The sequence below is a fragment of the Manacus vitellinus genome, unplaced genomic scaffold (assembly GCF_001715985.3).
Source record: "Manacus vitellinus isolate BGI_N305 unplaced genomic scaffold, ASM171598v3 scaffold_15_pilon, whole genome shotgun sequence".
Taxonomy (NCBI): domain Eukaryota; kingdom Metazoa; phylum Chordata; class Aves; order Passeriformes; family Pipridae; genus Manacus; species Manacus vitellinus.
In genome coordinates, this window is record NW_021939122.1 from 8,410,851 (window position 1) to 8,438,345 (window position 27,495).

Genomic DNA, 27,495 nt, shown 5'->3' on the forward strand with positions numbered 1-27,495 from the left:
AGGCTGATATACTGCACCATAGTCTGGTGCAGAGGGAAGGACCCAAAAAATGTCTACTGGGGCTATCTGATAAAATTCCATTGACTTCTGTGGAATGTAAACGTGGGTTTATCATGCCAGTAAAACAATGGGATTTTACAAGTGCTTCTGGAGATATACTAGGACAACAATGAGATGTTCAAGTACTACAGAGGTTTAAATTCTCTTGGTTTAAATTGCTGGTTAGCCAGACATCAGGCTGAATTTGCACCACTGACAAGCAGGAAAATCCCTTCAGTTATAGGTTAACTTTGTAAACTTATTTAACCTGAGGGTACTGAGAAGTTACTGAGAAAAAAAAAGGAAAATCTCTTCATTTAGGCAGTGTTCAAATCAGAATTATTTTTAAGACCAGGTTGTACCTTCTGGAGATAGCTCTTAGTGTGCATCTAACAGTAAAAATATCAGCAACCACATTTAATTTTATGTAATTTTATAAGTATTAAAAGTGCACTAGCATTGATTCTACCAGTATTATTTATGCTTATCAGCCATGTTTGCATTTGTCCATTTTAATTCAGCTCTGGACTGCCACAGATTTAATATGGTGAGACATCATCAACTACGGGGAACTTTACCCCAGTGGAATTCTTGAGGCACATCTATCTTTTAATCAGTTGGACCTGATGGATAAATAGATTCATGCTATGACATCCTTAGACATTCAGGAATTAAAGATTTCCAAGTACAAATTAATCCACTTAATGAGTTCATCTCTTATTTTGAAGTTTTCATTAAGACAAAATTGCAGTTGATTTATTTTCTCACTTGGCTGTTACAGAATATGTTTTTTGCACTTTAAGTGTGTTCCTTTATGAATTGTATGAAAAATTATAAGCAGGAAATTCTTTCTTATTGTCAGAAATAAGAAATACTTCAAATTTAGAGAAAATAAGTATTTTTGTAAAATCTCTGAACCAAAAGACAAATTTAGTAAATCCTGCAACTAATTTTACTTTTCTGATGTGATTTCACTCGATAATTCTTCCTTTTATTTACCCTACTGTATAATTTAAAGAACAGGGTGGTATCTCTTTAAATAGTATAGGTAGGGTAGAGATTGCCAGGTTTATAGCATAGGTCTTGCACTTGGTGAGCTCATTTGCCTCCCATCTCATACCTCTCCCCAGTGACTGTGTCACATGTATTTGATGCACCAAGTGGTTTTTCTCCCACTCTCTGACCTCAAACACCAGATTGCTTGATCTGAGACCCACCAGAGACTGGGGCCAGAGACTGAAGACACTGCACTGTAACCAGGGATTATATGGCTTAGCAGGAACTGTACAGTGATAGCAGGTAAGAATCCTGGTGCCATGATTGCCTCCCTTCTTTCTATGGGCTTTCATGCCACCAGTTTATAAGGGCACTCTCAGCACGTTGCTGATACACAGAGATACAAGTGCTGAAGATGAGAGCAGGGAGATTTTCTCTATATTTAGGAAATACTCCTGCTGGCACTTCACGGTAGTTGTGTAGGTTCTTCGTACTTTTGTTGTCACATGAAGAGCACAGAGCATACCATCCATACTACAGAAGAAGAAAAGCTCTCCTGGCCTGGGAGTTACAAGTAGTGTTTAGCATGAGACCATGATTTTTTCAGAGACCATTGCCACTACTACATTAAAAATAGTAGTAAATAATAATAGCAGCAGACATATTCCATATTTAGACTGGTGCACTGGAGATACCAAATTACATTTGGACTTCAAAAATGTAGTGCTGGAGACTACTACTATTTCTATATGTATTTCTATTAATATAGAAATACATACAGGCTTCTAAATTTTGCTGTTGGCTAAATTAAAGCACCAAAACAGCTATAATCATGCAAAGCTAAAACTTACTGTAATTTTTAATTAACCTGAGTTTTCTATATTTTTATTTCCCTTACTATCTTCTGCCAAAGATGAAAATTTTTCTTTCTCATATACAAACTGGAGTATTGTCCCCACAGATACAATCCTGCTCCTATGGTCTGTGTTAAGGAGTCATTAGCCTTAGATCAGCAGCCTGACATTTCAAAGATGGCAAGCAGCTCAACTACCATATTAGAAATATATCTGGAAACCAGATCACTCATCAGAGCCCATAGTGGAACAAAAACTGCTTTTCTGGGGTCACAGGTTTTGTTGCAGCATTTACGGACCCCAGTGTAGAACGTGCATTTCACTGTAGGGCAGAAATGGAAATTATTATTATTACCAAAAGGCCATAAAGCCGTTGCCAGACCCCACTGTGCCAGGCACTATAATAACTCAAAATAAGATGACTGTGTCTGTCCTACTCCACCCTACCCAGTTCTGCCTGCCTGGCAGTGGCATCGCCAAGTGTAGGTGGCATATCGTAGCCAAGAGAGATGATGTCCTACTCACTCTCTTCAGACACAAGCTCCACCAATGCTGCTGCTTTTTTTTTTTCTTCTCCTTTGAAAGGCCCATTGCAGGAATTATGTGAAATGTGTCCCTTTTGTGATTTGTGACCAACTGGGAAAAGATTCTCTGGAATAAAGCGCCATGGAAAAGCATTTAGGTTTCCATAGTAACTGCATTTACCTATTTACCCTGTATCCAAAATTGTACAGTATGTCTGCACCTCCTTATCAGCTCCACTTGAGGTAGCAGAGTACAGCCAGGGTCAGGGCTTCAGCTATTGGTATGCCAGCCGTTTAATTTAACAGTCATAGGGCTCCAATACATCAACATTACACCTCTGACCACATCCAGAGTGCACGGGAAGTCAGCTTGGGACAGACATCCGATTTTCATTTTGATCACATCGGGGAGTCTGTCTTGCCGGATTTCTGAGACAAATCTGGGTGTGTGTCAGCCTGGCAGCACATCCACTATAAACAGTTCAGGTTACACCCCCTCTACCTCTGTATAGCTCACAATTACATAATCATATGCCCACATTTCTAGGAAAGCTTGTGAGCCTGTAAAAATCCTATGTTGAAATGCAGCTAATAGTTAAACATCCCAAAATATTCTTTTTTCTGTGTATACCTCATTGCAGTATTTGATTTTGAAGTAGCTGTTTTAATTTTTTTAATTGGAAGAAAATCTTCATTACTTTTAGGCATGAAATAACAAACAGGTTCAAATCCAGGTGCTATGAAGGCAAAACTCCCACTGAAGTGACTAAACTTCCACAGAAGTCAATGGCAATTTTACATGGAAAAGGACCTCAGGATCTGTCCCACTGCAATGAGGGGTCTGATCTGAGGGGTTCTGAGCTCACAGTCTATGGGAGTTACAAATGGAGAGCTTTATACTGGGAGCAGGTCCCAGGACTGCAGAAAAGAAACAAGAGTAGTTGTTGCAATGCTCAAGTCCCTACTATGATGTTAATTAAAGTATAATGAAGATAACAAACATTCTGTCACCAAAAGCTTCAGTATGTAATAATTCCAAGTAGCACTGACAACAGATAGCCTTGCAAAATACTAAGTAGAAACACTTTGAAAAAATTAAACATGCACTTTCAAATTGCTAAAAAGTCTTGTATTTTATCATCTAATGAATCTTCTGCTGATGTTTCCTATAAAATTAATACTGAGACCCTTTCTAAAATATTTATGAATACATATACATTTCATAACAAAAACTGTATCATATAAATATTTCTCACAGAAGCTGCAGAGATGGTGTGAGCAAAAAACTCCCTTCTGGGATTTTAGTAAAAGCAGATCTCACAAAGGATCTGTAAAGAAGAAAAAAACAACCATATATTAATGTAGCATCATATATCCATGGTTATAATACTGATCTGGTCATCACAGAGAAATCTTTTTATATTAGTTAAAAAAAATACTCCCCCTCAAAAAATAATGTTGCAGGTTTCATGTAGTACAGAAGAAGGTATAAAATGAGATGTGTGCACATACACAGACAGACAGATGAAAGAGATATAAAAATCAGGATTCAAAGATGCAACACAATTTTAACACATTAGCTGATGATTCTGAATGCTGGAGGTACTCCCTGCAGCAAGCATCCTTCTGTATGCACTGAAAACACCACACATTCTAGTTCATTTTAAATCATAAATTAAATAACCAAATGCTTACAGCCCTTACAGTGAGATAACATCAGGCGGAACGCTGCGAGGAATAGATCTGGCATTTTCACATAAAGCATTATCTTTGGTACAAGTACACCAGGCAGGACATTTTGGCTTCACTGGTTTCTTCCCTTCAGTCAGCAAAAGCACAGATAAAAGGCATAAGAAATAAGCAATTCTTCTAAAGGGTCTGCTGGCATTTCCCATTCTTTTGATCCGCTCTCGTTCCAGCCAGTTGAAAGAATATCCCAAAACATGAACAGGGTTCTTTATTCAGCCATTGGATGTCTTTCTATAAGTCCAGGTCAATATTTGTCTCTGCTTTCCCAACCCTTTTCTTTCTCTTTCACTCTGTTTTTGTAGACAGAAACCTGCAGCTGATCTGTATGTTTCCACTCACTCAGGCAACGTACTGCTCAGAGAAGAGACCTGCGAGGTGCTGTAAGATGGGGAAAATCCAACCGGCTGAAGGGAAAAAAAAAGGAAGGAAAAAAAAAAAAGACTTGCATCACCACAAAAACACTGAGCACAACACAGCATTAGATTGCAAAGTGATGTAACTGAGAAATACACTGCTTTCTGTTTTCACAGGGAGGCCCTTTCCCTGTTACCAAAAATAGTACAGCATTATGTTTTGCTGGTGGGTGGGTGAGTGGGTGTGGGGTGGAGTGTATGTGTGTGGGGGAGAAATCAGTCATCTCTTACTGGATCCCTACAACCTCGTGAACCTTTCAGAATTATGCTTCACATATTTCAAGCAGCAGAACTAACGGCAGTATCCACAGGAAAATGAAATCGAGTGAAACCATCAAAAGCATTGCTGCAGAAGCTGTTAGATTAATTTTTATCCTTAGCCCTTATTGCACATATTTATACCACTGAAAAACAAGCTGCCACACATGGAAAATATTACAATGTATGAGAGAATGCCTATGACTGTCATTCCTAAACAAAATATTTTCTCACGCAAAATAAGACCCCAAGTAACTGCAGCTTTTTTTTTTTTTGCCTTTTTTTTTTCTTTTTTTTTTAAAAGAACCCTTCTTATTTGTTACATGTTTCCTGCACTGGTTAAATAAAGTGGATCAAGCACAGCTCAATATGGACAACATTAATTTGAAGTTCAAGTTAAAATATTTATTTGCTTGGAAACTGTTTTGATCATTTTAGATGGAAAAAAGGAAAATTGTTATTTAAACACCAGTTGTGTTAAACATGTAGTTAAGAATGGACCTTCTTTGAAAAGTGACAGGATAGGGAAGGATCTTGGTGGTAATGATGAATCTTTACAATACTGCCTGAAGGCTGCAATTGAAATGAGTGCAAGGTGTGGGATGAGTACCCTGTAAGATACAGTTCTCAGCTTGACCACTTTACAGTAAACTACAATAAATATTTCATAGAGAACTTAAGCAGCACCTAAGTGTTATTATATTAAGAATGGTAAGACAAAACTAATGAATGCCAAATGGCTGGAAAGCTATATGGGATAATTTTTTGTTTTCAATATAGGATTGCTATTAGAAGAGTTTTGCAAACTCTAACGGGTCTTAACACTTCTCTGTAGGACTGTCGACATTACACAGCTCACAAAGCCTACTAGGGTCAACCCAGTGGTACAGACATTTAACACAGTCAGGCTCACATAGATGCTGTCTCCTCACCAGGAGATGCTTGATCTCCTGATAAGATCTCTCTACACTTCTGGTTACCTCTCCCTTGATTCTACAGGGACCACCTGGCTCTGGCCCATTACTCCTGCTCTACAGGCCATGAAATCTCAAGATCAACACTGGGCCATGTCTGTCTTCCTCAGGAACAATGCCAGCAAGGCCCTAGTGCATATCCAGATATGGGTGCCCAGCAGGAATTTGATATGCTATGGGTGCATATGGCAAAGGGGAACAACAGCCTACCAAACTGCAAGAAACTCAGTGTATGGATACAAGGCAGGACCCCCAACATTGCTGAATCCTTGACTGGGCAGTGTCTGAGGTCTGTCAGCCTGGGATGAGAGGAGGTGCACAGAGCTCACACCAGGTGGTGGGGCTGCATCCTCTGAGGGACTGGGTGCAGCCAAAAATGTCCAGAAAGCTTTCAGAAGCAGACGGCCACCTTCAAAGGCCCTGCTGGGAGAGGACTGCAGTGCCTGTGCGTGGCTTCCCGCCAGGCATCCGTGCCTGTGGAAGAAAGGGCAGCTCGTGCTTTCTCAGCTCCCTCACTGTCTGTGTTGTCTTTTTATAAAGCTCTTTATTAATTTAAGTGAGGGCCCATGTTTTTGCTCTTAAGAAAATCTTCCCTGTCAGCAGTCAGCAATTCTCCTGAAGCAGAGTTGACTTCATCTAAGAATGACAGAAACCTGTATTATTTTTGAGCCCTTCCACCTGCTGTAAGAAAATGGTACAGAATTACAGTAACCAAAGCACTGAAATAATTATTAAGCAAATGTCAATGCCTTCCCCTGCATACAAAGGTTACTTCTTGCTCTGGAAATGATCTAATTGTATAACTGAGAAGGGAGCTGGATTTGTGGGACTTGCATAAGTAGGGTACACCATCTTCTCCCCTCCCAGATGTCCAATGGCACAGACTTGGTGAGGTAAGAACAGAAAATTCTCTAACTTTTTTTTCTGAAAGAGAAGAGGCCTGTTGTTTGTTTGTTTATTCCTGGCAAAGCTACCCATTGCCATGGCAATATTTTGCCACTGATGGTGAAACCCCGTGTTTTATTTCCTTTGGCTCATTCACTGAAATCCACCATCAATTACCTAAGCATTTCTCTTTAGTTAATACTCTGACCACATTGCGAACCTCCTGAAAACTTTGCAGTGTAGCCTTTTTTTCAGTAACAAAAGCACATTCTGCAGCAAAGGAGTAACCTGACTCTGATTTTGTCCATGCCGAGAACCGCCTGGAAGTTAGCTTTCTATTCCAAACTACATGCCAAAACAACCGCTTTTTCCAAAATTGCAAATGTTATGAATAACAGCTCCATCAAAAGACAGGCATAATTTTCCAGGGGCCTTTTCTGCCAAGCTCAGCATCTCATTTCTTGCCATGTGGTAGTTTAAAACCACACTGGTTTGTGGATTTCCAGTGGCACAGCTTCTCCCCAGCCCCAGCGACACTTGGCTCACCCTTTGCAATGCCATGGCTGTTTGTTTGCTGGCCAGCGGAGCAGGCAGTGGCCTGCTGTGCCCACGGACCAGCACATGGCTCTCTCTCTCTGCTTGTCTTTCCGAGTGTTTCAGGTACTGAGTAGGCATAATGGATTCAAAATTCATTTATTTTTCTTTCAGCAAGGTTCCAGCAGGGGGGGATGAGGGAGTTGTGGATGCGTTCCTCGGTCTGCTTCCCATCACTTGACGTTCTGGCCGAAAAACCCGCACTTGCGGTGCGGCGGAGGGGCCGGCGGGGCGGGCATGTTCCGGGACGGCCAGGGGGACCCCGGCTGAGGCCCCGGCACGGGCCCTGCTCCGCCGCTCCGCCGCGGCCCCGTATCCCGGCAACCCGGGCCGGGCGGCGCCCGCCGAGCCGCGGCCTCGGCCGAAGGGCCTTGAGGGAGCGCCCGCGGCCCCCTCACCGCCGGGGCCCGCGATGTCAGCCCTCGCTGCAACAAGGAAGGGCTCGCCCGGCCCCAAGCCGGGCGGCCCCGGTGCTTCTGCACGACTCTGCCGATATATTTCGCCTCTTCGGTGTTGAGCCAACTACGCCCTAGCGACCCATCGTTCCCCACGCGGTGGCTCTCTACGTGGTATCAAACAGCTTGTTTCTTCCAGTGTATCCAAATGGTCTGATAACAACATTTTTTGATGATAATCAACCATCTAGTAACAAGCGTGGTGCAGGTATTTGACAGTAAAAATTAAAGCTACTTTGGCTTGCTCTCACTAGAGGTATTCACCACCCACCACTGCCTGTGTTCCAGGCAGTGTTACCACAACTTCTGTGGCTTGCTTTCTAGAGCAAAAATATGCATTTATTATTATTAATATTTACTAAGCATACATTTTTAGCAAGTGTTCTCCAATATCTGGTTAAAATGCGAATACTTCTACACGTAAACCTGTTTGCTACAATATTTGAGGAAAGCAAACACAAATGTTCAGAACATAGAACCAAAAATTATTTAAAAAAAAAATTAATATTTTTGAGAGATAAACTCTGTTCCAATGACTATATTTGCATATTTGTATTAGACCAATATGTTTTTACTACCAACATACTACAAAATTTGAATAAGCTTCCTGTGGTTTCATGCTCAGTACATTCCCCTTTGCAGATACATATACTGTTAGAGTTGTCCTTAATTTCATCCTGCTTTTAGAAAACTGTGTTGCCTTTTTTTCTGCTCAGGAGGAGCTGCCTGCACATATGTAGCCTAATCCAAAACCCACTGATGATGATAATGATGAGACTTTAGTGAATTTTACTGTGCTTGGTGTTCAGCCCATAATATTACACCACGCAGATGGGCAATAGTCCGAATCACACCCAGTATTCAAGGATCTCCTAAAGAGCAAAACATTGTCATTGCTATGTTACCACTGTGTTTGGAGCAGAAGGATTTTGAGATCAAAGACTCCTACAAACATGAGTCTCAGTTTTTTGCTCTCTCAGTGCCACCCTTTTAACAAATTCTGTAGCAAATGGCAAATTTAAAGCAGCTGAGAATGAGGCTGTCCTTTCAATAAACAAAACTAAGTCTTGTGAATTCTAAACAGTTCTGAAAAGACTGGCACCAAGAGCCATTGCCAGGAAGAGGCCTTCTGCAGGTTAGGCATAAAACTTGAGATGCCTTTACAACAGCTCATCGCACAGATGAGCTATGGGAATGATCACAGGGCTGCCCAAAACTTTTTATTTGGAAAATTCTGATGACTTTGCCCTATCCTGTCTATACAGGTTTGTATTATGGGTATCCTTCTTTATTATACCAACAGAGTTTCCTTAAAAGCAGGACAACCAGGCCAGTCCCTGCGCCAAAAAGCTGAGGAAATGGCTACTTAATTGCTGCCAGCTTTGGAGGAAAGAAAAACTTGGAGGGTGGTCTCCTTTCCCTTGCATAAAGTAGTCAGTTCACAGTTCACCATGGAGTTAGAAGTGATCACCTCTGATGTGAGTCAGGTCTTAGTTCTCATGGCCAGAACTGCATAGTGATGTAGAACACCTACTCCACTGAGCATAACCTGGTGAGTGTGAAGGGGTCTCCAGAACTGCTCGCTGGCTTAGGTACACCATAAATTGACTGATGACAAAAAGTATGTCAGACAAGATGTAGTGGTATCTGAATGATCTCTCTTTAAGAAAAACATGCACGATGTATTTCATTCAAAGAGAAGCCAGGCAAAATTAATCTATGTTTAGGTTTTATTTTGTTGCAACCAAGGACCTTCAACATCTTTATGATTCTTGATGTTTCATTTTCAATTGTAGGCTTTTAAATAATAGAAAATATTAGAAATTGCCTCAGAAGACACTTTAAAGATATGGGATTTCTACCCTTTGCAATTTTTGAAAGGTTCTCTCAGGCTGAGAGGGACCCTGGGAGAATACCTCATCCAACCTCCTGGGTAACCAAGAGGGATAAAGGCTAAGAAGCTAGATAGGAAGTATCCAAAATGTAATATATCACATGGCTTTTAAGCCAGTGTCACAAAATTTTAAAAACCTAATCCATCATCTTTGAACAGCTGATGTTGACAATACTGCTAATGTTAAGTGGGTTTACACATTCTGTGAGATGCCTGCTACATGCTGGTCTATCTTCCAGTGCAGGCAAATCAGTGTCATAACTTGGTAGCTTTACCTTATGTAAGTAAAGAAAAAGAACAAAACTACCAAACAGAAAATCCCATTAACTGTCTTTCAGGTCAGATCATGGACATAATCTCTACTTGACTGACCCTTCACCATGAGAACAAGTCTTATTGATCTGGTAATGTATTGACCCCCAGTTTCTCCTGGGGGTCTCTATTCCTGCTCTTTGAAATAAAATTGGGCCACTATATAAATCCCAGAGCTGGGATTCCTCAGCTCTTCCCTAGATCCTGCATTCTGTTTCCCAGCAGACTGGGACCAGTTGCTTTCTCAGGTTTCAGAAAGGCTCCTAAACTCTATTACAAAGCAGTGTGCTTTGCAGCACACAATCCAGTAGCATGAAGTTAACTGCTGTCCTGATTACCAGCCACTTTTCTCTAGACCTGAACAAATCGTTCTTGCTTTGCTTCTGTTGTCTCTGTTTTGCCTTGAAAATCCTAACAATGGATATTTAGAGCTGGGGGGGAAATGAAAGACCAAACATACAAGCTCAAGAGCAAAGCAGAGCCCAATTCAAAGATGTGTGAAGCTGTGCTACTTCATGGTTCACAGCACGAACTGAGACCACACCTAATACAGGGGGAAGTATAAGAAAAGAAACAATATAAAAGAACACTAGGTTTCCACTTGGTGCAGAAATCTGCATTTTTTCAATCTTTCAAGAAAACTTTCAAGAAGATTTGCTTGTAGTTGATTTATACTCAGGGAAGATCAACTTCTCACATATTGAAAATGGGGACACTTGTGAGACAGACAACATGCCCATCCACTTCAATGGAACCAGCATCACATTCATCACATAGCATACATCCTACTGTAAGTGGCCTCTATATGAACCTCTCAGGGAGGAAAAGTCTTGTTCAAATATGTAAGTTACTTTTTTGCCTTTCACCCCCCTACATAGCTAGATGAGACATTAAAAACATGGTACTACTGAGAGAATCTATGCTTGATTTATAATTGGAAATGGTCTCATGACTTTTGAAGAAACAGGTGTGGTGATTTTAAGAATGTACTTCTGTGCAATGCTTTCCTTAATGGGATGGTTTCTCTCTTACCCACTCTTCCAAGTACTCTTGATTCTGCTCTCTTCCACAGCTCACTACTGGTGTTTCTGGCTCCAATGCTATTCTCTAAACTGGATTAAATAAATGATTTGGTAAAAGAACAAGAAAACAAATCAAACCCTAAACAAGCCCAAGTCTTTCGGAAAAAAAAATTGCTAGAGCCAGAACCAGCAGCTGAAGTGGGCAGAGAGCACTGGTTTCATAGTTAGAAAAAATGTATAGGGAGCCACACTCTTGAAGGGCAGTTCTATGTTACAAATGCTCACAAACATTTAAATGAACCATAAAACAGAACTGGTGACAAAGTACCTCAGTCTGTACCAAAAATGGACAAAAAAGGAACGTCATAAAATGCCCTAGTATTTAGCTAGCATAGCTTAAAAGTGATTATCTGATCAGAGGACAGACTTTCAACAGGTGTATACAAACTGACACTTGATAATTATGATCTCTGCCGGCTCCTTGCACTATTTCTTAGTTTATTAGTTATTCATAGATTATTCATAGAAGGTATCCTTCATGCCTACAGAAGGAGGCATAAGAGGGATAGAAAATCCAGTCCAGTAGGAACCCTGTATCCAAAACAAAATGTCCCAGATTTTCTAGCGTGAGCGAGTGCTTTCTACAGACCCAAAACAACATACTACTGTCACTGTAGCTAAATGCCATTTAATTGGCAGCTAGAAAAGTCTGTGATACATTTCTTCATGGAAAAATGTTTGAACTCTTCCAGTTTGTCAAGACGCTAATTAAAAACAGACGGCATGTTACAAAATCCTTTCTTTGACCTGTGCTATCTTACGTGCCCTTCTGTACTTTTTTCATGGCAGTGGCTCCCTGAAGAATTAATCTAATCTTTATAAACTTGTCTTTAGTTTTCCTTGTCATTTTGCAGACAGAAAAAAAGTAACAAAATATTATTTATTTAAATGTACATAGGAAATTTATTTGTAACATTGCAGAGACAACAGGCTTTTGAGGAGAGTCTTTACTTGTTAAAAACACAAGGTTTTCACATACTGAATAATTCAAAATGAAAGAAATCTTAGTGCCACTGAAGTCACTGAAATAGTTCGAGCAAAAGCCTTGCTGGAGTGCCACTGACATAATAAATTGCACAATAAGAAGGACATGCCTCATCAAACACATATTATTGTTTCATCATTGCTAATCAAAATGCTTTACAAAGCAGGGATTTGGATCAGCGCTGAAACATTTTCAGGGGTTGTTGGTAATAGCTCCATAAGTATTTTACTGATGTTTTTATTGTTCTTAACAATGCAAGAAATTTGGAAAAATACCTTATTCAGTAAGAGTTAATCCTTGCTACCTCAAGCAAATGCCAGATCTGCCTGACACCCCACCCTACACCATGGCAGGCACGCTGCCACTGCATAAGCCCAGCACAGATTCTCCATCAAATAAGATACTGCACCAAGCTGAATTTCCCTTCTCCTTATGAACCACATTCCCCAGCAGAGGAGACTCTGGAGGGCAGAAGAAGTCCATCACATCTGTTTGCTCATATGCAAACATGTTATTTACTCAGTACAGCTTTAAGAAGAGATGCTCTTTTGGCTGCTGGCCCTCTCCCTCTGCAGTGGGAGAACAAAACCAATACAGCATCTTTATCTAAGAACTGTCTGCAGTTTTAAATATAATTTTCATAGCAGCAGAGAAATACATGTTTTATTTATGACTCCTCAGAAGCTAAAGGATTTTCCCTACCTTGAGTATAGTAACATTCATCTTTTGAGTTCAAAATGCTTCCTAATTATCACTTTTCTAAGATAACAATCCAAATACCATACAGCTGACTTTTTTTTTAGACACCAATCACTTATAGGCAACTGTAAGTTTCCACTGTTGCTCCCCTTGTGATTTAGGCAAGAGTCATTAAAACTGGAGGGCCTAATTCCCAGCCTCAATATAAGGCATTAGTAAGAAGTAATAAACTCCTCAATGAAGCAATATAGCTCCCCAGCTAAATAAATGGCACACACTACTGATTAAACAAAGGCACATGTGGCATTTTTTCCTAAGAATTTTTTATAGAAGCAAATGGATAAATATATAAGAGAAGGAGAGAAGAGCAAAAAACCGGGAGTGGGAACTCAAGAGAACCGTTGAGACATCACAGATTTTGGCCTCCAGACATGGAGAGGGGGTCTTGAGAAATGTCTCTAGAGAACTTCTCGAGCAAGTATTGGCTGAAAAGAGCTTGGAGCTGCAAATAGTCTCCTGCTGTTCAATTTGCTCTTCATTCAGGGAAATGAAGGCTATACATTCTTTGCAAGTAAAGACTGAATCAAAGATACCTGATTCCATTAACAATTTATTTTCCTGAACAGAACAACTGGAAATAGTAACTTTTTAGATAACTGATCAGGTCAGGAGTAGTAATAATGCTGTATATTCTGATGCCCCTGCCTCCCCTCAGGGAGGCAGATGCCCCTTCACATACACATTATATATATTAAGATCTCTCTCATGAGCTATATATAGCTTCTATTCACAGGCGAGCACCACAACCACTTATTCATTCTTTTCATGCTTTACCTGCTGTTTTCAAGGCTGCCCTGATGCTAAAAATAGCTTCGCATATTAGAGGAGGGTTGCTATAGATTCCAAATGAGTGATGTTCCAAAGACAGCTAAATCCCTCTTTGCCGAGGACATGGAGGATCCGTGTGGATGCAGCTGACAGGCAGCTGTGACCAGAGCTGTGATGCCCTTTCATAAAGACTCTCGGGCTCTGAGGTTGGGGTATCTGTGTTGTTTTTAAGACTGCACTGAACTGCAAATCCATACAAATCCTGGATGTCATCGCAAGTTTAAGGCTTTGTTTTTCATACTGTAGTGTTAGATCACAGTACAACAGAACCTTCATATACTAATGGCACATTAGCTTCTTTTTAACAAGGAAAACAATTTAATAGTCTGTTGTATGGGCATATTTTTCTGCAGGCATTGATGTCTTCAAGTAAGAAAATATCAAAATGCTTCAATAGTCTTCTCACTATAGAGTGGAAAGGATGACAATTCATCATTTACTTGATTACTTTCAAGAAAGCAATGAAATGGCATTAAAAATTGTACTACAACAACTGCTATTGTTTTGAACTTGTGGCCGTGTGTCCTGTGACAATACTGACAAAGCTAATGTTAATTTTGGAGGGTACCTTCCTGTCTACAATTTAATGGATAGTGCAAGTGAAAAAATGCTTGTACATAACCTTCCAACTCATTTACTGCATAAAACAGGGAAGTCTGCAATAGTTAAGTGTCATTTGACTTAAGATTATTAACCCTTCATTTACAAAATTTGTCTAAGAAAAGGTTTGGAATCATAGGAAAGATTTTATTTTACCAAGCTTGGACATGTAGAAGTTTTGAGGACTCTTTCCAGAATATATTTATCTCTATATTCTGCAACTAAAGGCATCACAAAATGTTTTCCAGCTTTTAGAAATAATTTTTCTATGTTAGGAGAATATCACTGGTTGCATCCTTTCAGGATAGTGACGATTGGATTAATGGAGATAAGCAAGTATCTGAATAAAACTTACTTTTCTTTCATAATGTAGTAAAATCCTTTCAAAGTATAACAATCTGATCTTGAATGTGAAGGTAAGATACATGAATTAAAGGGTAAGCTTCAAGAAATAATGGATGGCAAAATATTGGCCATTAAAGTAACTCCTGCATAGAAATATGGATGTTTCATTCCACAGTATACATTAGCTCCCAGACATGTAATAAAACAGGTTCATGTCTGTATACAGAATATCTTAAACTTCCTCAGCCACATTAATTTTTTTAAAAATTTAGTGATTTTTAGAAAATTACAATGAAAAGTTGAAACTCAACAGGAAAGCATATGATAAAGATTATGCTTCAGGAGGTCTGTATTAGAAACTGAATTCAATGTTTCATCTCAAAAGACCAATTTTTCTAGCTCTTAAAACTTGTGGTTGGATTATGACCACATCTAAGATAAATGAGGTGGTTAGAATAGTATTTTCCTGTTGTTAACAGACTCATATTATAGAAACCTGCCAAATACCAACCCTGTTAAGGCTGAGGTTCAAATAAGAGTTGTACAGGGAAAGATTGTTAAAATATATTAAACCAGATCCTAACATAACTTTAAATAACACAATCCATCTTTTAAGAATGGTGTATTTGAGGCCAGTGTAATGCAAACTTGCGAGAAGATGTAATGAAATGCTAAAGGAAATGTTTTTTCACTCAAATCCCACTTCACATCCTGACCCTTATCTTCCATGTGGTTATGTTTTATTTCCATTCAAGAAAGGCAGTCATCTACATATGAAACTGTTAATGTTTTGACTTGCAAATTGAATGTGGCTTCAGCAAGCAGCACGATCTCCCCCAGGGTGCAAGCAGGAATATTTCTTTTTACTTGCCGTAGATACTTTCCTCGGTGTTTTTTTGAGTCTGCCATTTTCACTTCTAGAGTTGTGGGTATTGCACAGCTCAGTGTTGCTGGCTATATAACAAAACTTGATATTTGTAACTAAGTTAGAGTAATTATTCCCATTTAAGATAGTTATCTTTCCCATTCCACTTAGGTGCCATGGAATGAATAGTATTCTGGCAATACTTTCAATAGAAAGGTTGATAGTATTTCAGTACTTTATGTGTGAATGATATTGCTGATTAAATAACACAAAATTGTATTTAATTTGAAATATAATCCCTATTATTTCCAAAACCCGGCAATCAGTAGTATACTTTTACTAATAAAAGGTTAGTTCTAGCAGAATGGCTAATGGTATTATTAATTAAATGAGGTCTCACAGCAGTACTCTAAAAGTATGTTCATTAAAAACTGTGAAATAGGAATTTTTAACTGATTCATCCTACTTCACTGCTCAGAGCAGCCTCTTTATATCCCTGTACCCTTGAGTTTCCATTGAAGGATCAGCTACTGATCACCTCAACATAGATGCTGTCAGCTTGCAGCTACTGTACTACTTTACTAAGTAAGTAATCCTACTGATATAATAAGATGAAGTGACTGTCATCATTACATCATATTATGCTCCTATACCTTATTTTTTAAAATTTGTCTGTGAGATTCCAAACAATTGACTACACCACGGTATACTGCAAATAATCTCTGACATATTTTCTTAGCTTTAGGTCAACTACTGGGAAACACTGTGATGAACACGTCTGACCAGGTGCATAATACAGTTTGTAGGACTGGTCTTCTTGATTCCTGTATTAAGATCTCAACTTCTAAATTAAGAGGAAACATATCTCCAAAAAACAGGTGTTTTTTGGAACATGTATGTAGGAATGAGACCTTATTTCTCTATTGCACTTTATCTTAGACTCAGACTTTGAAGCACCTTTCTTTTCCAGGTTATGCTGAATACTAGGTACATAAATTGTGCTTAACTGCTTCCGTGATTCAGAAGATCATGATTTGTGGGTCACCCTTCTGTATAGAAGACTTTAGATTCCAAACATTCACTGTCAATGATTTGCACTTTTCCTCAATTCTCATAAGTGAATATTATGAATATACATACATGGTAGACATTAGGCACAAAAATGCATGTCAGGGAACAAGAGAATGTGTATCGTTTCCACTATGGTTTAAATGTGCAATGGACTGTAATTTTGCTCACATATTCTTTTATTGCCACCAAAAAATCCATTGGGAAACAATATAATTTAAAGAAAACAAGTACATTGCTTGTTTGTCAGTTGTTTGGGGTTTTTTTATTTCCACATTACTATATTTTCCTTCTCTTGCTAACTATTGTCTATCATTTTTCATCTTATATAATAACTCTGATATTAAACTGGAAAAGATTTCCCTTTTTCTTGTATTTATGTAATTGAATGCCATCAGTCACTTTCCACCATAGAAGATCTAGACATAAAAGTAAGATTAAGCATTCTTTGCTCTCTTAGGAAATTGTTCATACTTCAGGGAATTTAAGCATAATGAACTTCTAAAATCTCCTCAAAGGAAAACTGGAACACAGTGGAGGAGTTAGTTTCTGTATTCCACCTATTTCATTGCAGGTTGATAAAACTAAGAAGTAGTATTTTGTATATTTTGGTAATTACTTTTTAATTAAATTCCTGACAGGCTGAAGTCACTACCCTTGTTTATGCATGCCTACATAATAATCTTTTAGTGAGCTTTGTTCTCAGCACAGCTGCCAGACTGTAAGCTCTGGAGACCAAAATTACCTGCCACACAACAAATGTGGCACTAGCAGTGACAATTAAAGGACACTAGACAGAAGTCTACATAATATATCTCTAGGGGATTTATCAAGTAAAATTCTTTCCATTTTGCAAAAATAATCCCAAACTTTAGAAATAACATGGAAGCTTGCTTCCAAGAACCATTTGTTTATGCAAGTCTGATTTATTATTTCCATAACTTAATCAGTCTTTACAGGAGCATACTAGTATTATTTACACTATACATCTTAATAAGGGCTCGAAGACAACTTTATTTTAATGATATTTTTGAAGTACACAAGTTTTAGGATCAAAGTTGAGCTCAAAGTGTTCCCTTAATTGCAACAAAATGAATGAATGAAACAATCTGGTTTTCAAGATATTATAATTATAAGACTCTTACATAACTCTGTAGTCATAGTCAAGAAAACTAAAATAGATGTTAGAAGTTAAAACAGTTATATTTCTTCCATAGTGTATCTGTGATTCTTTAGCATGTTAAGAGTGGAATTGATGCTACCATCAAATAAACTGTTGAGAAGGACTTAAACTACTTCAGTCCATAATAATGAAGATTAAGGCTGCTCCTCTGCAAACAATAACAAAAAAACTTTTTGTGAATTGTGTGTAAAGTTGAAAGGCCTTATCTGTGTCGTAGGAGATGGAGCAAATGGAATAAATCATGTTAGGCTGTATTTTCTAACATTGTGGCCTAAACTGGGATTCTATTTACCAAACTGATCAGCTGAGAATAAGGGTGCAATTTCCTCATATTTGACTTCTTGGGAGATTTTCAGATGAACAGAAAGATTCAACTTCATTTTTAATAAAATCTTTTGATACTTGTTTTTATCCAAACAGCAGAATGAGCTTAATCTGGAATTTGAGATGTGCACTGTTCTCTTCTTGAGCTTTTCATTAATGTTTATAATACTAATTTCTCTGGTCTCAAAAAAATGCTATGTAGACAGACAACAGAACCAGCATCTTCAGTGCATTAGGCAATAAGTGGTTGTGGAGACTGGCAGTGATTTGTTCATCCCTGAGGTACAGGAGCCAGGAGTAACAAAGGTCCACAGGTCAAATTCTACCTCATATGGCCTTGTGAAATGCCATCATCTGTTGGCTCTCTTTGCAAAAGAACTATGTTTTTCAAATTGTTTTTCATATTGGAAGTCTTAGTGTTCTAGAAATTCTGTCCCCACACAATGTATCTGACATTGATATCCAGTGATGTTTAACAGGAGTAATTAAGAGGAAAATGTCCACCAATAGCTGGAATTTAGGAAATTTGATACTCTTGTAATAGGATTAGATATCATATTACTACTCTATTTTATCTTATTAACAACTAAAATGCAATGCAATGATTTTCATTACTCATACAAAGGTCTGGGATTTTGGAACTAGGAAGAAAACTGACGATAAATCAGATGCTGCTTTTCCAAAGGCACTTTTCTAACAATGATTACACACTGAAATGGTAATTGCAACTTCAAAATAGCATATAGCTGCACAGCTGATCTTGAAATAATGGACACAGCATGGGTTTGCCTCTGATTATTTTTTGTACCTGACTCTATACTGGAAATAACTTTAAACACAGAAGTGCTTTTCTTGAATAAATTATGTTATCAGCCAAACAAATAAAACTGCATTTGCCTTTTAGCACAGCAACATTGACATCTAGTGGCTAGTTAAGCTCCACATTTGATATTCTTTGTATGACAAAAAATTGTGGAACACGCCATTTACTGAATTTGACAAAATAAACATGCATTGCAACAGCCTGTTCTCTCCACGTAACCTCCAGATGGTTACAAAATGACTAGTCTTTTAATGACCAGTTTGGAGTGACCAGTACCAGTGATGGGAACTGGTAAGCATGAGCCATTGTTCCTCCTGTACAGTCCCACTTGTTTTCCCTGACTGTCAGAAAGTCTTAAGCTTGGGAGTCAGCTGCCTGACTGAAGTGTACACCTTCCTCAGGGCTTGTTGGGAGGCACAGGGCAGCCCTGAACTTGTACACGGGTACATCTAAATGAAAAACTACACTTACTGAATGTGGTGGCACATACTGGCATATGTGAACATCCATTTTTAGTTTTACTTGCTTTTCTACAAATTACTAGGGGGTTTCAGATAGAAGGAGATAAAAATCAGGAACATGACAGATGCTGAGGTACTGTTTGCACTATGAAGACACGAAAATAAATGATTTGGCAACTTACTTCATAGACATGTAAAAGATAGGAAGGTGCCAATATCAAATAATTTTAGAAAGTCTAATTTCCTCACTTGTCAACAAAATAACTGACTTAATGGAGAAAAAAGGAAAGATTAGACAGGACAGGTTGCAATTTTACTAGCCTTCTTGATCGTTCCACATTACTGTCTCATAATCAAACTCAAATGTAGTCAGGTATGTCCCCTGCAAACAGCTCTTAAAATGGATGTACTTGACTGTTTTGTCCTTGTTCTCCATACCAGTGGTAGCTGCCTCTTCAGGCCTGCTGGCAAAGCCTCCTGATTTTTTTCATTAAAAATTGGACCAATGTTTTAATTGGCTAACCAAACTAATTTTGATTCAACAAATCAGAAGCTGTTGAGTTCAAACAACTTTATCAGAAGATCTTCTGCAGGAAGGCTGATGTGTTTCTTCCTGGCTAAACACTGTTAAGGACTAAACAGCTATACTTTTTGTTTCTTAGAAATATATAGAGAAATCTGAGTCTGGAGAAGAGCAATAGAACATAAGAGTTCTCCAAAATGTAACCAATATAGAAAGGTTAAAGTACTTTCTTAGGCTGCAAAGAGGGAAGGCTGTGGGCATATGTGTCTTCCAATTTTTAAAGTTGTTATTCAAATGATGATCAATTCTTGCTTCCTCTATCAACTAATGAAGGGCATTAAGAAATTATCTCAAGTAGCAACAAAGAAGATTTTTCTTAGATAGTAGAAAAAAATCCTTTATACCTAAGAGGTTAATAGATTAAGCTATTTATGCTGTGAACTTTCCTATACTGGAAGCTTTCAGGAACAGCTCAGTAAGTATGTTGTATTCTTTGAATTCTGCATCTCTGTCATGTATGTACCATGTCTGATTTAAGCTTTTTGGATACACTTCGCTCATTCTAGATTTAGGGCAGGACTAAAGTAAAAACTACAGTGATGTCTCCTTTGTGAACCATGAAGTTCAGGGCTACTGTAATTTAAGACGATTGTGTCACACTACTGCTAAGTGATCTAATAGAGAGCTGCTGCTGAAAGGGCAACTCTTTTCTCATCTCCTCCTTCACTGCTGTCCCATCCCTGCATCCTAACCTTTTTTTGCCCCACCACTATTACTCAGACACCACAGCAGGATAGTCACAGGAGCTAGGCTGGTAGAAAATTAAATACTGCAGTTCAGCAGAAGTGGTCAGATGAGCACCGGGGCCACTTCAAGAAGAGGAATGCTCTCTTCAGCGGCAGCTAACCCATAGATTGATTTATCTGTAAAGGAAAGCTGTGCTTCTAAGGTTTGGTTGTACAATCATTGAAATCCAACTTAAAACCATAGCACCTCCTGCCCTGTAAAGAGTTATGACCCTCTCTCTTCTTTTTCCCATATCTTCCAGTCCTGTGGGACTCATATGGGAGAAGTGCCTTCTTGGTGTCAAAGCATACTGTTGCTGGATTTAAACTGTGGACATACTCCCACAGGAGCAAACTATGATGCACATACCAGGGGCTAAGGACAGGTTCGGTTCCAACTTCTAATTTATTTGGGAGGCCATTTCTGATCCGGTTCCCCAGCTGTAGCTTACTGTAGCCCATATACAAAAAGCAATCGGGTGATATTTGAAAGCAACACAGATATCAGAAAAGCATAGCATAGCAAGATGAAATTATCTAGCCGCTATTCTGAGAAAAGCTGTTTATAAAATAACTTCAGCATCTACAGCAGTTGCTATAGTTGGACTCACTGCAGAATTTTCCTGTCCCAGAAACTTTGTTTTTTCTATATGCAGGCTTTTGTGGCCACAACACAATGCCAAGAGATTCAAGAATTGTAAATCTTTCCTCTACCTTTCCCACTCTTCTTCAAAGTGCATAATCAATGATATGTTGGCCCATTTTCCAGAATCATGTCAGGATTCATTCACACTAAAGCAGTCTGGCATTTCCATAAGACAGGAACAACAAAAAGATGCCTGCTATTACAGCTTTGAGGGTATACATTATTTATTTTGAGATATTTAAATTATTAATTAGGAGAATTCCATTTTTGCAAGTCTCTGCCCTTTAGAGGAAAAGGGCCACATTCTGTAGGACTTCAGCAGAATACTGCATACACTCAGATAAGCATAGTCCCACTCAGTTCCTTTCTGTGGGACACTAGCATCACCTTTATATCCCTTCGCAGCAACAACATAATGAGTAACACAAACACTAGGTCAGTAGAAAAAATACTTTTGTTTTTAAAAGGGAGATTTGGTAGCCAAGGTAAAGAGGTACACTGTCAACTATGGTGTGTGATCACCATACTGTGTAACAGCAACTACCTATAACTTGTATTTTACACTCTGCATACTGCAAGGACAGCAGTAGTATTTTAAGTATTTCCCTGTATTAAGTGTATCTGTGGTTTAAGAATCCAAATCAATAACACAAATGGAAACTTTGATGCAGTCCAGAAGAAAGTATCTATGATGGATTGATTAAAGCATTTCAGAGCTCAGCAGTCAAAATGCTGGTTCAGGTATTGTGTTTGATGGGAAACTAACACTTTGACAGCTACTTGCTGTATCTGATGACTTAATGCTGAAGATTGGTACTTCCCAGCTACCTTATCAGAAAACACTTTCAGTTTATAAAGCTCCTCTCTCTGATACAACCCGCAGGCTCTAAAACTCTATTGCCCACTTGCCGTCGGTCCTCACAGAGAAACTGGGTCACATACGTTCTGGGTCACATTTTGTCCTTCTAGCTGCGGGATGCGATCGAAAAGCAGAGTCGGAGTTACAGAACGCCGTACCGAGGCTGTGCCGCGCCGAGGGCACCGCGCACCTCCCGCACGACACGGGCACGCCTGGCAACTGCTGCCCGCCGCGGAGCGCCTCCCGGGGCCCTTCCTCCCTGGGGCGTCCCCTTCTCCCTCGGGGGTCCCCTCTAGAACGCCGTCCCCCCCTTCCCCCACCCCTCCCGAGGGACCCTTTCCGCCGGGCCCCGGTGCCCGCAGCCGGGTCTGAGCCGGTGCCCCCCGTAGTGGGGACTGACCTGCCCGAAAGCGCCGGGGGTGGTGCGGGGGCGAACCGGGGCGAGGAGGAGAGGGGCGCGCCGAGACCTCTCCGAGCCCCTGCGGCCGAATCCTACCTTCCCAGAGGCGGAGACCGCGGCAGCCGGGGCCGCGCACCGGGTTCCGGGCAGGGAGACTCCCCTCGCCCTAAACAGATGAGCGCTTTCCCCTCCCTCCCGTGCCGGCTCGCCTTCGCCCTCCCGCCCCGCTGCCCCGCGCCGCCCGCCGCCGCGGAGAGAGAGGGAGGGAGGAGGGAAGAGCCCCCGGCGCGGCGCGCTCCGCCTCTGCCCCCGCTTTTCCGGGAGCGGCTGGCGGAGCGGTGCGGCTCCGGGAGCAGGGCCGGGCGGCGCAGGCGGGCCTGGTCGCGCCGCCGCATGGAGCCCAACCAGCTGCGCCTCTCCGCGGCCGTGAGTGGGGCAGGAGGGAGGGGGGGAACGGAGGGGGCCCGGCAAGGACAGGCCCGGCGGAGGCCGCGCCTCCATGGCGGCGGGGCGGGGCGGGCGGGGAAGGGCCGCGCCGCCTCCCCGGACGGGCTGCCCGGGGTTCGCGGCCGTGCCGCGCTCCGGAGGTGGGAGACGGGTCAGGCGGGCCGGGAGAGGACTGGGCGGCTTCCAGGACATGGGAACGGCTTCAAAGTCGCGTCGGACCCACACGGGCCGGCGTTCGATGTGACTTTTCTCCCTGGAGCTCCACGAAATTCTAATCCTCGCTGTCGTGGTCTTCTGATGTCTACCTTTTACTCCTGCTTCTTTCGTAGTTTTAATAAAGGGGCAGTATCTTGTGAGTGCTTTTCTCTTTGTCAGGGCCGTTCACTGTACAGTATATGCAAGCACTCCTTGTAGTTGATTCTACAAGGAAGAGTAAATTTGAAGCGAATTGAATTTACTCTCAGGTTTTTTTCCCCCAAGTTGCGGCTACAAAGCCTCATAGACATCAGGGTGGGAAGAGTGTGTTACGGTGAAGCATTCTGACTTCACACATGGCACTCTTTATCCAGACAGGATGGCTCGTCAAGCCCCCCTAGAGATCCCACGCTCCCCTCAGTCCTTCCCAGAGTAGTTTGTATCAAAACGAGCACTCGGGCCTGTTCCGGGCCACATCTGGGCTGTGAGCAGACATGAGCACAGACCTGTGTGCTGGGCAGATAAAGGGAAGGATGAGAGTGACGCTTATGACGGGAGTAGCAAGATTAGGGCTGAGGTCAGGAACCACGAGTTGGGAATTTTTGTCTAGGATTGTTTTGACTTTTTTTTCTTTTTTAACTGCTTTTTTGTGTTCAGCTGTATGTTGTGGTCAGGAGTCAACATGAACTGTGATGTGTCCATTTCACTAGTGTGCATTTACCTCATTAGAGAGGTGCCTTCTCTGGATGCAAATACCTGCTGTAAATGCAGTGCTGGGGAATCTGTAGTGTCCTATATTGAAATCAAGAGTTGGTATCTATGTCTGCCATCAGCTGTGGACAGCATTCATTTATTTACTGTGTTTAAATTGCTGGGGTTTAGGACTCCTAAGTTAAGTAGACTCTGTTCTGTCTCCGATTGTTTCATTATTAGTTAATCCAAGATGTTGGGATTACTTAAATGTGAGCTAAATGTACCCCAGAACATATTGGTATTTGTTTTAATTTTGTGGTTTCAGTTTGTTTTGTTGTTTGAGAATAAAAAGTTCAGAGTTGATGCAACAGGCAAAATACATGGTACCATTTAAGTTACATACCTTTTCAGGTTTGCATTTTGGTAAAACACTTGGTATTTACATTAATAATTTACCAGAAGCATTCTGAGTCTCTGACAAATTCCATCAAAGCAAAGTTTATATTAAAGGGTTTATTAAATAGTGAAAATAGTTATTTTAAATATTGTTGACAATTTTGCATGCCCATGTCTACATCTGCTAGCTTGGGCACAAAGCTTTGGTATCTGCCCCTCTTTTACTACAGTTAAATACATTTTCTTTATCTGGGATTGTTCTCTGGGGTTTTTTTTCTTGTGGGGAAGGGAAGAAATCTGTCATGAAATTTTACAGTATGAAGCAGGTGTGTGTTTACATTGTCCTTCCAAAATGGAAAGATTCATTTATGGATGCGATTCTTTGATGGAGTTAATGAAATGTTTTACCTAAAAGTCAGGTCATCTTGATATCATCCTAAGGCATCAGGTCAGTAATTGTTCAGTCCCAGTCTCCACGAGTGCCATCCGGCACTGCTGGAGCTGCTGATGCCAAACTCAGCTTCAGTGCAGTACCTGCCCATCTGCTGTTGCCTTCGAAGGAGGAGTGACCTAGAAGTGTCAGGACGTCAGTCATGGGTTGTATTCTTTTTCACTCTGAATTTATCTGTGAGCTATTGTAGTGATTCAGAGGAATGTCTGAAGCTGTGGAGTTTTCCTGTCAGAAGAGCAGCCTATGCCTGCCTTAGCCATACTTGCCCTTATATTCACAGTTAACTTTTCAAAAGGCAGTCATCAACTTCTGAGAGCCCTACAGTATGATTCTGTTGGACCAGCTTTTCTTGTGTCTTTTTTTCTTTTTGTTTTAATCATTCCTGGAATCAGCTGAGAGCTGATTACTGAGGATGTCTACTTCTTTCCTGGGCCCCATCATCCAAGGTCAACTACTTAGTGAAAATCTCCTTTCATTTGGTCTTTCCTCTTTCAGCCTTTTTCTGTACTACTTCTGTCTCATGTTGACTTTCATGCTCATTGTGTTGGCTGGGACCTTCTCCCCTTTTGAGTGTGAAGGAAGCTCCGTGTTCATCTGGGAAGCATTACTTTTGCTATTTAAAACATTCCCGGATTACCATCATATTTTTTTAATTTAGAGGCCAAATATAAATATATTTTCTGCACACTCTTAGAGTATTCAGCCTTTTCTAAAGACCACATAAGCTTCGTTAATAAAAGTAGTGGTAGGCTGGCTATTAGAACCACCTCAGCTATGGAACTTAGTACCATTGCTGCTCTTTTGCCAGTGCATGACAACCACTGACATCTGCTGCACTTTTGTTTGTTTGTGTGTCTGGTAACTGATAATTTTTCTGTTTCTTGGGAAATAGAAAGCATAAAGGTAAATCAGAAAGTTCTGGTTTGCTTTTGTTCAAATATATAAGTATATGCAAGCTATGTATTCTTCAGAAGAGTTCAAGAGTGGAAGGAACATTACGGTATTAGTTTATTATTAGCAATAATAAAAAAAAAATTAAAAAAATCTTAAAACCAATCCTTCACTGTCAGTTTGATAAGATAGTGTTTTACATACTCTGCATGATACAAATCGATTGTTGGGGTCAGTAGAGAAGGCACCTCATCAAAATTATCCTGAGGAGATGTGTCTTTTTTGCAGAGTTTGTGTTTCTCAGCTTTTTGTCTGAGGAGGGCTATGATTGTACGTAATGTAAGAATCAGCTGAATCAAATATGTTTCTTTTCTCATTCACAGTCTGAATTACCAAGATACTTAGGTAGTGTGTGTTTGAGCCTTTCCACCTGCAGATATGTAATAACCTTCCCTCTTGTTTTTACCTCAGTCGTGTAAAAGTGTTTTTTGGTGTCTGTGCTGGTTTCTGCAGTTCCCAGCTCTGGCTACACTCTCCCTGTGCTACCCCTTCAGCTGGCTGGTGTAACTGGTTGCAGGGGCTCTGGATGAACTGTCAGGGAACTGACCTGAGTTAAAATACTCCTTTTGGATAGGTTCCTTTGTAACTTGGGTGAGTTGTTTTGTCTGGTTCATGTGTAGTTTCACAACTGTAACTGGGCGACTGGAAGGAAGGTACCAGAGTAAGAGTGAGGGAGAGGAGATAGGATCTACTTAAACCATTGCTTCTGCCGAAGTATTGTCCCTTGAAAAATGAAGGTGATGTATCTGGGCATCAGTCAGTGCTTGGTTGCTGAAGACATTAATTTGACATTGTAGTCCCAAAGTTTATGGAAAAGACTTCGTTTTCTGGTGGGAATGTTGTGCTGATTAGGTGGTATGTTTTTGCAGGCATGTTGTTGGTTTGTATTTTAGTTACAGTTTCAATCAGATTTCCAGTTACCAGTATAAGATCTAATGTTCTAAAACGCTGTACCACAGCCCAAGAAACTTTTGTTCCCATCTTTCTTTGTTTATAATGTGGGCATATTGGTTGCTGTCCTCCAGCCCCCTGGAAGACTTGCTTCTGGGGAGAATACTCGCCTTTTTCTTATATAAGGAACATTGAAATTAAAATCCAAAGGTATTTATCATACTTTTGGTTTTCTGCATCTATGCGAAGATTAAATATGGGGACATCTGCATATAAATTATTTATAGAGGGATCTTTAGACAGATTGACAGTGTCTTTCTTTACCCTGTGTTATTTGGAATATGCTCTGCATTGTCTGTTGAATTTGGCTTCATTTAGACGTATGTGAGAATTTGCACTTTTTTGCTTCCTCTCTGTCTTTCTCTTTTATTTATACATGATAGACAGTACTAATTTGTAATTATGCCATATCCATGTTACATTAGCAGATATATTGACTGGTCTATTATTTTCAGGCACATGGCCATGGAGGCTATGATTCTGATTTCAGTGATGAGGAGAGTGGAGAGAAGTCTCTGCAAAAAACTAAAAGGTAATGTAGTATAGACTTAACACTTTGCATTACACATTTTGTGCAAATGGCCTCTTAGTGTGCATAGAAGATGATGCTGTTGTATGTAAAGTCTGGTGTTGAAATGGTTTTTGAAAAAATCAATCTCTTTGATTTCTGCATCTCCTCATGTCGAGCTTGCCAAAGCTTGTCATCTCCTAGGGGCAGCTGATTGAGATCTGTTCTGCCATCTCCATCTGTTGTCTATATCCTCCTCACTTCTTGGAGCAGAGTGTTTCGTTTTTCCAAGCATTAGTATCCACTGCTGGGATTTGGCAGCACTGTTCACTTCACTATGAATCCATCAGGACAAATGGAACTGCTAGGAGAGCAAGGCACAAAAGGCCAAGTGGTAGCAGGCTTTGTAGATATAAAACA

General features: G+C 40.3%; 2 protein-coding genes across 5 annotated transcripts in view; one reads left to right on the forward strand and one right to left on the reverse strand.

The window, feature by feature from the left end:
- LGI1 (leucine rich glioma inactivated 1) overlaps positions 1-22,691 on the reverse strand; it is a 30,451-nt gene extending 7,760 nt beyond the window's left edge. Inside the window, exons 1-3 of one of the 3 annotated variants that reach the window (XM_018069165.2) lie at positions 22,484-22,691; positions 4,118-4,566; positions 3,670-3,741 (exon numbers count right to left, since the gene is read on the reverse strand). In XM_018069165.2, coding sequence (XP_017924654.1) covers positions 3,670-3,741; positions 4,118-4,308 — 263 coding nt within the window. In that variant the 5' untranslated portion in view covers positions 4,309-4,566; positions 22,484-22,691. Of the gene's footprint in view, positions 1-3,669; positions 3,742-4,108; positions 4,567-22,483 lie in introns of those variants that run through there. The other 2 variants (XM_018069166.2, XM_018069167.1) reach the window with 2 other exon arrangements.
- Positions 7,899-27,495, forward strand: part of LOC103763155 (protein FRA10AC1) — a 37,012-nt gene continuing 17,415 nt past the window's right edge. Inside the window, exons 1-2 of one of the 2 annotated variants that reach the window (XM_018069168.2) lie at positions 7,899-7,949; positions 27,023-27,099. In XM_018069168.2, the coding sequence (XP_017924657.1) occupies positions 7,914-7,949; positions 27,023-27,099 (113 nt within the window). In that variant the 5' untranslated portion in view covers positions 7,899-7,913. Of the gene's footprint in view, positions 7,950-22,813; positions 22,910-27,022; positions 27,100-27,495 lie in introns of those variants that run through there. The other variant, XM_018069169.2, reaches the window with a different exon arrangement.